General features: G+C 32.2%; 2 protein-coding genes across 2 annotated transcripts; one reads left to right on the forward strand and one right to left on the reverse strand.

The window, feature by feature from the left end:
- Positions 1 to 643: 643 nt before the first annotated feature.
- On the forward strand, positions 644 to 6,888 carry LOC131847650 (E3 ubiquitin-protein ligase synoviolin). The gene is made up of 11 exons (XM_059197269.1): positions 644 to 943; positions 1,092 to 1,184; positions 2,078 to 2,230; positions 2,821 to 3,015; positions 3,411 to 3,595; positions 4,042 to 4,184; positions 4,340 to 4,627; positions 4,830 to 4,954; positions 5,489 to 5,607; positions 6,371 to 6,535; positions 6,798 to 6,888. Exons 1-11 carry the CDS (start codon positions 815 to 817, stop codon positions 6,865 to 6,867), a joined length of 1,665 nt encoding a protein of 554 aa, XP_059053252.1. The 5' UTR covers positions 644 to 814; the 3' UTR covers positions 6,868 to 6,888.
- Positions 6,889 to 7,439: 551 nt separating this feature from the next.
- LOC131847651 (large ribosomal subunit protein mL37) lies at positions 7,440 to 10,942 on the reverse strand. Its single transcript, XM_059197270.1, has 5 exons — positions 10,645 to 10,942; positions 9,888 to 10,235; positions 8,815 to 9,101; positions 8,310 to 8,479; positions 7,440 to 7,689 (listed from the first exon to the last, which is right to left on the reverse strand). The coding sequence occupies exons 1-5, from the start codon at positions 10,821 to 10,823 to the stop codon at positions 7,441 to 7,443; spliced, it is 1,233 nt and encodes a 410-aa protein (XP_059053253.1). The 5' UTR covers positions 10,824 to 10,942; the 3' UTR covers position 7,440.
- Positions 10,943 to 11,673: the final 731 nt, after the last annotated feature.

Consider the following 11,673-nt stretch of genomic DNA (forward strand, 5'->3'; position numbering starts at 1 on the left):
GTATTTTTAATGCCACATTGTGAAAAATAATAGAAAAAATTGTCCAAAAATATTTAGCCGATTCTCTAGGAGTATAAAAAAACCTAGTGAATATGCATATAAAATTTAATGTAAATCGGTCAAGCCGTTTCGGAGGAGTAACTAACATTGTGACACGAGAATTTTAAATATACGATTGGAAAATTAAAACTAGTTAAAGTTAAAAAGTTTTTAAGTAATTTAGCATTACATTTTAAATTACGTAAGCAAAGTAATTTAAAATTATTACGCAAAACATAAATTCTCATAAAGACTATAAAATAAGGCAAATTGTTGTACATTTAAATATATTTCGAACTGTAGCGTAACAAAAGTAGGGATGAGTCTGCCGTGTCGGTGCGTTAGAATCTTGCAAAGCGCGTGTTTATTCTCTTCTCATAAATGACATTTAAACTATTTTACTTCTTATACAGATTTACGTATAAGAGTATAATGATTATGGACGGGTATAAGCATTTGGTTTTGTATGTGAAAGAAATAATTTTCTGTGAAGGTTGTAAAGCCAGTATAGCTAATTTGGCTGTGTGGGCTGAGTCTTTTTGCCTTTCCCTGAGATTAGAAAAACCGAACCAAAAAAAAGAAATCTGTTTGATCTGTGGTCTGATCTGTGACACAAATGAACATTGAACACGTCAAAATTAGTTTTTTCCCAGCTAATAATACTATGTTTTGAAAATGAATTTGTTGATATTATTGCGATTTTGGAGTGCTTAGTACATTTTTTGATTAATAAATGTGTAAATTTTAGTGCGTGGAGTTTTAAAAAGACGCCAAAATGAAGGCAATACTTGCAACTGTGATTAGTCTTGCGCTCACTACTATCGTTATCGGAAATGCCTATTATCAAAAGAAACAATTCTATCCTTCAATAGTTTACTTAACAAATTCGAATCCAAGCATGGCTGTAAGTATCTATTTTATAATTGCTTGTTGGTTGGTGGCTTAAATCTAGATTTTCAAATCCGCCATTCTATTAAGTTGACAGCTGCATATAAAGATGCACGCAAATTTTTGGATCGTTTTTTAATGACTAGATTGTTTTGTTTTTACAGGTAATGTACTTGCAAGCTTTTATTTTAGTTTTATTGGTAGGTAAACTGTTAAGAAAGATATTCTTTGGACAACTGCGTCCTGCAGAGTTTGAGGTGAGTATATACTATATTATTATTGTGAGATTAATTAAGCAGTCAACAATTATTTAGTTTTGTGGTTATATAGCTCAAACATATGTTGTTTCTAAATATAAACTATTGAGTAAACTCTCGACATATCACACAATACTATGTAATACCAAACTAAGTACAGCCCTATTTGTGTTAATCATAACTTAACATAATCATATTACAATTTATACTTATTTGTAATAATTATTAATGTTGAGTGGGTTTTCTAGTCTATTCAAATTCCATTCCATCTTTAATGGCTTAATGAAACATATTTGGTATATTCATGAAGGAGAAATAAGGAAATAAGTTTCTTTTTATTGTTGTGATTTTTTATTATATAATTATTATTTTTATTTCCATTTTAATTTTATATCTGCTAATAAATAATACATTCTACATAAAATTATACTCTAGAAATTTATAAAATGGTAATCAACATGATCTCTAACCTGACTATAGACAACTATTAAATATTTTATAGTATACCATGTGCGCTGTAGCATAGTGCTGGTGACAGTTTCATTATTGTATTGTTTCATTCTTAAAATTTGCAGCAATTTAAATTATGACTTAGTATTTCAGCTGTACTACATTCGTAATATATATATAATCATTAATAACTGTAGTATCTTAAATATAGCAATTGTTAAATGTAAAAATAGTAACTGTCACCCGCACCATGCTACAGCACACACTATATAGTTAATTAAAACAAGGTATTTGTTATACTTGAAAATTAATCTGGAAGAATTGGATTAATTTTGATGATAAATTGTTTGTTTACATTTTTTGTAAATTAAATTCAAATGTAGTAATGATAATGTTATTGTATATAATATGTTTAATTGCAATATATCCTTGTTTACTTTCAGCATTTAATAGAAAGATCTTGGTATGCAATCACAGAGACTTGCCTGGCATTTACAGTATTTAGAGATGATTTTAATCCAAAATTCATAGCCTTGTTTACATTGCTACTGTTTTTGAAAGCATTCCACTGGCTTGCAGAAGATAGAGTAGACTATGTGAGTGTTGACTTTTCTATTATTAATTTAAATTTAGTTTAAAACAAATTTATGTAAGCTTTTTAATCTGTGATAGATATAGAAAGCAATTATTAATTAAAATTGAATATCATTGTGTAAATTCATTAAATGTATGGAATTTTCTTTGTGACATAGTATTTACTAAATATTACATGTATTACATATATAATACTAGCAGACCCTGCCACACTTTGCTGTAGCTAAGGTTCTTGTCATATTAAATAATTTGCAATAAAATAATATTGCAACTATAAATTGAGATGTAAGCTATGCTGTCTTTCAAGTTGGATCAAATTGCACACAATGTGTGATCAATTCAGCAGTTTAGAGAGTCCATCACGGATAAACAACATGACACATAATTTTTATATGTAAAGATTTTTTTTACTAGCCATTTGTATTACTATTGCTGACATTAAATTTATAATAAATATGTACAGAATCTTTTACAAAGCAGCAAAAACAAAGTTGTAATAATCACACATATTATTATATTATCTTGCCATTTTATTGTATTACTTAAAACCTCAGTGAAACTTTTATTATTATTTTCATTATTATATTTTTAGATGGAACGTAGTCCAGTAATTGGCTGGATATTTCACATCAGGATTCTGAGCTTGCTGAAGCTGTTGGCACATGCTGACTTCTACTTTATTTACCATGCATACCAATTCACAGCATCAAAAGGGCCATCTGTTCAACTAGTGTTTGGATTTGAATACAGCATTCTTATTATAATGATTGTGAATATACTGATAAAGGTAACTAATTGACTGTATTTTTTATTATGTTAACTGTATAATTGTTTGTCTGTCTATTAAAGTTACTAAAAAATGTAATGTATGTATGTATGTATCATCCTAAAAGAACCCTAAATAATGATTGTTAGAACTTTTGTTTGTCTGTTTTTTTTTTGAGTATCAACCTCAGAAAGAGCTTAACTGTTTTGCAACATAGATTTCAATAATGTTATTTACTAAGCTTTATTGAATGTTGTGTTCTATCATATAGTATTGCTATTGTAACTATCAGTTGTAAGAATTTCTATTAATGTAGATAAATACTTGAATAATTTATATTTATAATACTTTATGATAGAACAAAATATTAATTGATGCTTATATTCTTATATACATGAATATATATTTTGTTCTAGTATGTTCTACATGCTATTGACTCAAGATGGGAGGCACCATGGGAGAGCAAAGCAGCTGTTCTACTTTACACAGAACTAGCCATAAACTTCCTCAAAGTGCTTCTGTACATGGGATTTGTGGCTGTAATGGTTCGAATTTACACCTTGCCACTATTTGCGTTCCGTCCCATGTATGAGACTATGAGGTATTTCATTTTAAACTAACATAACATTCTAATGATATTATTTTTGTTTTAAATTTTCATTTGATAGTATTGATCTGTTAACTTTAATGCTTACTTATTAACAAAGTAGTTAACTGCGCAGGAAATTTTGTGTGTGCATCATCATTTAGTTTACTACTAAGATGAACTAAGTAGCTATGTCTTTTATTTCATGTAATTGTTACGTTTAGAAAAATAATAGTAAATTTTCCTTTGGCAAAAACACAGAATGCAGGCGTCATACATATAAAAGTTATCACTGATATGACATCAGTAGTTAAAATCGTTGGCGAAAGTATCTAAGGTAATTAACCACATGTATTATCAGGTGGACTGTTAGCTTATTTGCGACTCTAGACAATTTTGGTGATGTTATAAAATATTTAATTGCTCTTATCGTGTTGGAAAGTATAATTATTTTGTTTCAGGAGTTTCAAAAAGGCATACAATGACGTGGTTTTGTCTCGACGCGCTATACGTAACATGAACACGTTGTACCCCGACGCGACTGCCGCCGAACTTGCAGCCGCCGACAACGAGTGTATTATATGTCGCGAGGAAATGCACACTGGTAAATATAAGATATATATATATATATATATATATATATATATATATAGACCTGATGTTTTGTTTATAATGGATAAACTCAAGCATATTTACAATTAAAAAATGATACATAAATAAATAGAATATGGACTGATGAACACTCGTAATATTGTTAAGGTGCGAAGAAGCTTCCATGCAACCACATATTCCACGCGGCGTGCCTGCGGCTGTGGTTCCAGCGGCAGCAGACGTGCCCCACGTGCCGCCTCAACGTGCTGCGCGCGCCCGCCCCCGCCCCCGCCGCCGCCGCCGCCGCCCCCGCGGGCGCCGCCCCCGCCCCCGCCGGCCCCGGGCCCGGCGCGGCCGCGGGGGCGGCCCGGGCGCCCGCCGCGCCGCCCCAGCCGCCGCCCGCGCCCGGCGTCGGGACCGCGGTGCCGCCGCCCTTCCCTAACATGCCGCCACCACGTTAGTATCACATTTGTTTATTACTAGCTGCTCCGCGGAACTTCGTCTGCATCGCGCTTACTTGACATTTATCATTATATTTCAATCAATTAACATAATATATTTTTAAGTTATAGCCTATGCCCTGTGATAAGTCAAAATGTCATAGTTGTGGTAGGACGTCTGTCGGCTCAGTTAATATCGGTGCATATATATTTGTCAGCGATGATGGCGTGGGGCATGCCTCCGCCGCCGCCCCCGCGGCCCGCGTCGCTGGCCAACCTCTCCACCGCCGAGCTGCAGCGCATGGAAGGAAACGAACGCAGGAACATCGAGGCCCGACTGCAGGTAAACCTTGTAATAATTTAATGATAGAACTAAATTGGATCCTAGGAATAGTCACAGGATCTTAATACGCTTAAATTATTAAGTTTCCGATATTTCAGCAGTGTTTCAACCGCCATGATCACGGCTAAACTGAAGAGTCCGTATAAATAATGACCGCGTCAAATTTAAATCAGTGTAAAATTTGATATTTTCTCCAACTTGTATAAACTGTATTAATTCCACCAAATAATGTATGTATTTTAATTAAATTATAGTTATTTCATTGGATTTTACATATAAATATATTACTGCTACTAGTATATATGTAAAATATTATTTATTTACTCTTTTAACATTCAAAGATAATTCATCGTACAGAGGTGTCTGCGCCCTTTAAACTAACGGACAAACCATGTCACAAAATTTTGTCTATATGTATAATATACTACAATCACCAAATATAAAACACCATTTTTAATATGACATAAACAAATACTAATATCTACAAATTATTCCAAAAATGATCTGCAAGATGTCTTCGTTTGATTGTTACAGTTGCTCCGTGAGATTGAAGCTATGTTGGACGCGTCCGTACTCCTCATGCAACAGTACTCGGCTGTGGTGGCGAACCTACCACAGAACAGCATTACTATCGGGACCCAGACAGAAGCAGTGTGAGCTACAATTACTTATTTTTTTATCAAATCACAATTAGAACACTTCCCAGTATATTAGTTGTGTACAAAACATATTCATTCAGGCTTTACTTGTATCTGTTAAGAGTAAAGTACCGAATATTGTGTATTATTACTCCCAGATGGCAGAATCGCTATATAATATTATGTAATCCCATAATTTCATTGTTTCAATTTCTACAGTTGAGACAGTTATTTCTTAGTCATCGTTTATCTTACGAAGTTTGACATTATAAATACTATTTATAACAAACTTTATAATACGGCAAAGAAAACCATAGACTTCGTAATAATAGATTATAGATTTTATATAAAATTCATATTTGCTTTAATTGGGTTGAGCTGTAAAAAAAGTATTGTGAACTTGGACATAGGACTACTTGGTATGTAGGCACTTGCTCCCGTCATACTTTTATAGTATCTTTACAAAGTAGAAAATGAAGTCGCTTCTGTTGTCTTTTCGCTTAGATTTTTTAAGCTACGCAACGGATTTTAATTCAGTTGATAACAGTAGATAGTGATTTAAGAGGAAGTTTCATATGTATAGAAATTAGTCTTACATAGTTGTTTATAGCTAGTTAGGTATAAACAACACTGTAAGACTAATTTCACGGGCGCAACATTTTATTATGTTGTGTTAATTTTATGTGTATGCTTTATCAATTCAACGTCGTAGTGAGCGCAACACTTAATATCCTAATCGTAAATTTTACTCCTAAATATATGTATTTTTAAATTACAGTAAATCAGAGTCGACTTCAGAACCATCGCCGTCAAACGTGAAGGTGGAGCCAGATGTGGTGCCGACCACATCCACCAGTCAAAAGCCAACTCCTACGTCACCACAGACCACTCTGCAGCCGGATGAATACATACCTGAGAGCGCAGCCCCTTCTAGTTCTAGTAGGTTAGTAAAATATGATGGTAAAATTTTCTATTTCAATACAATAAAGGTTCTTAGATGTAAAAACACACCATAGTGTGCGCCCTTTTGATGAGTCAACATCAATTATACCAGAAGGTTAGAACCGTTCTTTGTCAGTCTATAGAGACTATAACACAAATAGATTGTGTTGTATTAACAATTCTTCTCACTGACATTAAATAGTTCTCAAATGGATTTTAATTTGTTCTATATAGATTTTTTATCAATATATTCTCTTCCTCAGAGACAAGACTGATGCCGACACTGAGGAACTGAGAAGACGTCGACTGCAGAAATTTACTGTCGATAAATGAGCTTGTTCGTTATGGATATAATTTTCGTTCCTTTCCTAACTTACCATTATTTAATGTACAAAGTGTTTTGGTACTCGTAAGCATTATGTATTCTAATCAAGTGAATGTATTTATGTTCTTGTAAATATAATGGGATATATACATGAATACATAACATAGTCCTTTACTTTTTTATATTAATTCCAATTTTTGAATCTTATATCTTATGTAACATGGGCAGGTGTATTCTTACATCCGATATCTTCTACTCCATGCCTTGCAGACGTCATAGCTTGTCTTCCCACTTTTTGACTAGTTTTATTGTTCAGTTCAGCATTATGCTGGTGTTGTATTGTAGTTAACTTGATATGAAAATTATGTGATGACTTTTACTACTAGCTACCTATATATATAGGTGAACAACTACATAGTATTTGATTGTACTACAATTTGTGATTTGAATTTTTAGGTTAGGTTAGGCTTTGGAATTTGTAGGTGTTGAGTACATACATTAAATGTTACAAAGACGAATTAATTTGTACATATTTTTATTAGACTAATAAAATTTCAATTTACATAATAGATTTACGTTAATTAACAGTTGTAAAATGCATTGATGTATCCATACACTTTTGGATTGTAATTTTCAAGTACTGGCATACCACTAAAGTATCTGCTGGAGTCATATAGTGTCAAATTATTTTTACAGTACCACACGTTAGTAGTTCCTTCTTTGCCGTCTACATTGAGAGTGTTCAATTCCAACACGCCAAAGTGATAGTTCTGCCCATCTGTTTGTATGCAGTTAATGTAAACAGGTTCTGGTAGATCTTTAACATCTTCCTGAAATAATATTTAAAAATAAATGCTAATATATTTACAACTTCCATTATGATGTTAGATTCTTCAGTTGTGTAGATTACTAAGTGTTTTTATTTTATAGCATTTGTGCCAATTGGTGTCCGAGACTTCGTGCACATGTATATTAATAAATCATCATTTATTGATGGTGATAAACTGATATATTATTTGATTAATTAATTTTAAAAATTATAGATGGCGTACTGATAATGTTCATAAAATGAATAAATTATTACCCCCTTCAGGGCTCTATTTCTCAAGTACCTCTAATGTTGTCCCATACTTAACAATATTCATTGTGAAACTTTCATATTTCTTCCGCCATCCATTTTTGCGTAAATATTAACAAACAGTTTTCTCTTTGTCACCATTTTAAAACTTTATTACATATAAATAAGAATAATAAATTAAATAAAAAGATAAAGATCACAACTACAAAGGTATGTGTAGAATACTATAACTTTAGAGGTGTATAACCGGAATAATAAGGGTAATAAAGATCTATATTTATTATTTCTTTGAACTCACATGCTTGATTCGATTGAATAAATAAATAAAAAAATATTTGCTTATATATATTCTAAGTAAGGAAAATTACAAACCCCATATAATTGTTTAGCATAGGATGCGGCTAGAGCAAAAGCATGTGTGAGCGACCTTCCCAAGATTTGTGGTAGTGTCACTGGAGTTTCATATATGTTACTGACTTCAGTACTGTTGAAATGCAACCATGTCGTGTGAGGATGCCTCATGGTCACGCTGGGTCGAATTGCTGAGAAAAAAATATATTCATTTACAAATAATATTTCAAGAGTAGTCTAGACTCAACTAAACCATCTTTAAGGCCTTCATGATGATATATTTTACTTATTTATACATATTTTAGGATATACAAAATGTTACAAGCAGTACTTAGGTTAACTTACTGTAAACATGATTTAGTTGACAATTTGTAACCAATATGGTATATAAAAAGTAAGCAAAGATGGATGCAATAGTAGAATCTAAATATTTATTAGGAAATTTCTGAACTAAACAAGTAAATAAACTTAAGACACACTTTAACATTAATAACAACTTTTTATAAACTAAATATCTAATACATACGGTATATACTGCTGTCACTATAAAAATGCTCTTGAGGTATAGTAATGGTATGTTTAACAGGATATAGGTCTGGTATCCCAACAAATGGTATATCTTTCTCTGTGTCATGACTGAGAGGTTTGTTGCTTGTCACTAATATATTTGAAACTTCATGAAACTGTATCAAATCATCCTCCTTGTCAAAAATAGTTCTGCATTCAACATCATTTACAACATATTTCGATAGACTAACTTCTATATCACTGCTTTTTTCAACAAGCTGAAGTATTTTATTTGTTAAAATTTGGCTGCAAAAAAGTATACAATTAAAAAAATAGTGATCAGTCTGTATTCTTTTTTGGCTGAGCATGAGTCGCATTTGCCAATAACAAAATGTACAAAACTGGTTTAGAAATTGTTTACAGATATGAAGATTGTTTCACAAGGATGTAGTGGTTTTAAACATCAAATGTACATAGTATAAAATATTATTATATAAATAAAAATAATATGTGGTGCTAACATATTATAAGTTTTCTTTGTATAGAAATAAAATATAATCATGCATAAAATGGACCAAAAAAAGAAATAGGTATGAAATAAAAAGATTTTCATAATAACTGTTCACAACACTATGTTCTGTTGTGAACAGTTATTATGAAATTCATTACACACATATATGTGTAAAAGTTTCCAGTTTCTATTTTTCCAAAATTTAGAGAGTAATCACCATTAAATATTATTACAAACTTAAAAGTTAACTAAGAGGCTAACTTTTTTGTATATAAACTGCTACATTTACTCTGAAACTTACTGCAACATGCAAGTATAAGTCACACTCAAATTGGTTGATTTTTCTGAGATGAACACACAACATGTACAGACAAAGATTGAAAGAATCATTATTTTGGTTTATATTATATTGATCAAGTTCCCTCATAGTTATTCTTATATATCTTTCATGTACAGCAATGGGTTACTTTTTTTATCATATGTACACATTAATAAGACTCTCATAATGTTATTGGACTACTATAGTTTTATTGTCATTCAAAGGAAATCTTTGATATATGAAATGAACAAAAATAACTTACTTGCGTCTTCTATCACTGATTCCTAATATTCTAGGGAAATTGTATGCTGGTCTTTCTGGATCTTTTATTTTAGGAAGTTTTGTCTGTTCAGCATCAAATACATTAGCAGATAATATGGCTTTTTTAACACCATCATGAACAGCTTTTGGTGCCACTATTTCAGCTAGCTCTTCAATTCTATGTGGGAGCTTATCTTCAACTAAAACTGTTTTAGTGATGACTTGTGCTTGAGCTATCCCTTCTAATAGAACATTTGTATTTTTGAGGGTATAGCAAGGTTTTTCTTTATAGTCGGGATGATTTTCATTTAGTGGTAAAGGTGCTTCATAGTTTCCTACTACATTGATACTAAAAGAAATTATATTATGGTATTATTATTCAAAATTCTGATTATAAAAAGATATTTGAAGTTTGAATAATAATACAGAGTAAAAGAAGCATTTTCATAAATATAAAACTGACTACTAGTGGTATTTTTAGTATGATGATAGTGCACCCGCCTGCTCTAACGATATACACTGGCTTCAATGGTGCCCCATTAAAGGGTATACTGAAGTCAGTTAATCCATTATGGCAAATTCATCAGGAATTAACCGCGATCGTTTCCAGGGAAGACCGTGACCTGACACAGTACAATGCCAAAAATGGGGCCACTAATTCCCTTTACTAACGATCTCCTACCCTGTTTGTGTATAATAGGTTATGAATCTATAAGTAAATATTTAGCTCAAACTATAAGGCTATAAAACACAATTACTGTTGTTTTCGTCCAGGTTTTTCTTTAATAAAATCACGCGCATCTTGTACAGGAATGCCTTTTGCTCGTAACACTTCTTCAACTCCGGTTTCTATAGGTACACGTTTACCCTGTACGAGCCAATGTTTTTTAAACATAAAACCAATATGTTGTCGATTTAAAACTTGGGACAACTTCATAGTTACTTTATTAATTGGTTAAGGGCTATATGTTTAATTTATTTCACAGAATATTCATTTGGTTACATAGGTATGAGCTGAAAAAAATAATATATAATTTTAACAATTTTAACATCTGTACGGATTGTACAGATTAGTGACTACTCGTTTGACATTTTAGATGGGAGTGATTGACGTTCAGACGTCATTAATTTGTTATTGGCATCTAAGGTATCTGTATTGAGCATTTAATCACTATCCTCACGTTCATATACAACGCGTTTTTTTAATATTATGTAATTATTTTAATTTAGTAGTTCCTACGCATTATTATATATGAATACTTAGGATTATTCTTAAAATTCCTTGACACTGTCACTCTCATAATTATTCTAATGTTCATACATAACATTCGTTATCTTGTTTATTCTTGTCACATCATACATACCTACATGGAGAAATTGCGCATATAGATACATTATGTAGGTAGGTACACTTACTAACCGTAGTCAACATTCTTAATGCATGATAATGGAAGAAAAAAAGCACCTGAATCTCAGACAGATACCAAAAAAACAAATGTTTGTAAATTTATATTTTTGACTGGCTGATGAAGGAAACAGGAAACAAGATTATACAAAAATTAATACCTGAGACGTCTTGCCCCCTTTTTAATAAATTCTGGAAAATCTTCAAAGACGTCGCCCCACTGGAGGGATGGCGAGGCAGTGCGTGGCATTTTTAGACACTAAAAACCACATGGTGTACCTGCAAGCGGCTATGCCGGAGCCACGGGATTCGCATATGCATTCTACCCCGACCCCAACGGCGACGGCCTGCCCTGTAGGTGTTGTTGAGTAGGTCCCATTTC

The sequence above is a fragment of the Achroia grisella genome, unplaced genomic scaffold, assembly GCF_030625045.1.
Source record: "Achroia grisella isolate CSIRO2021 unplaced genomic scaffold, CSIRO_AGI_Agris_v1 utg540, whole genome shotgun sequence".
Lineage (NCBI taxonomy): Eukaryota > Metazoa > Arthropoda > Insecta > Lepidoptera > Pyralidae > Achroia > Achroia grisella.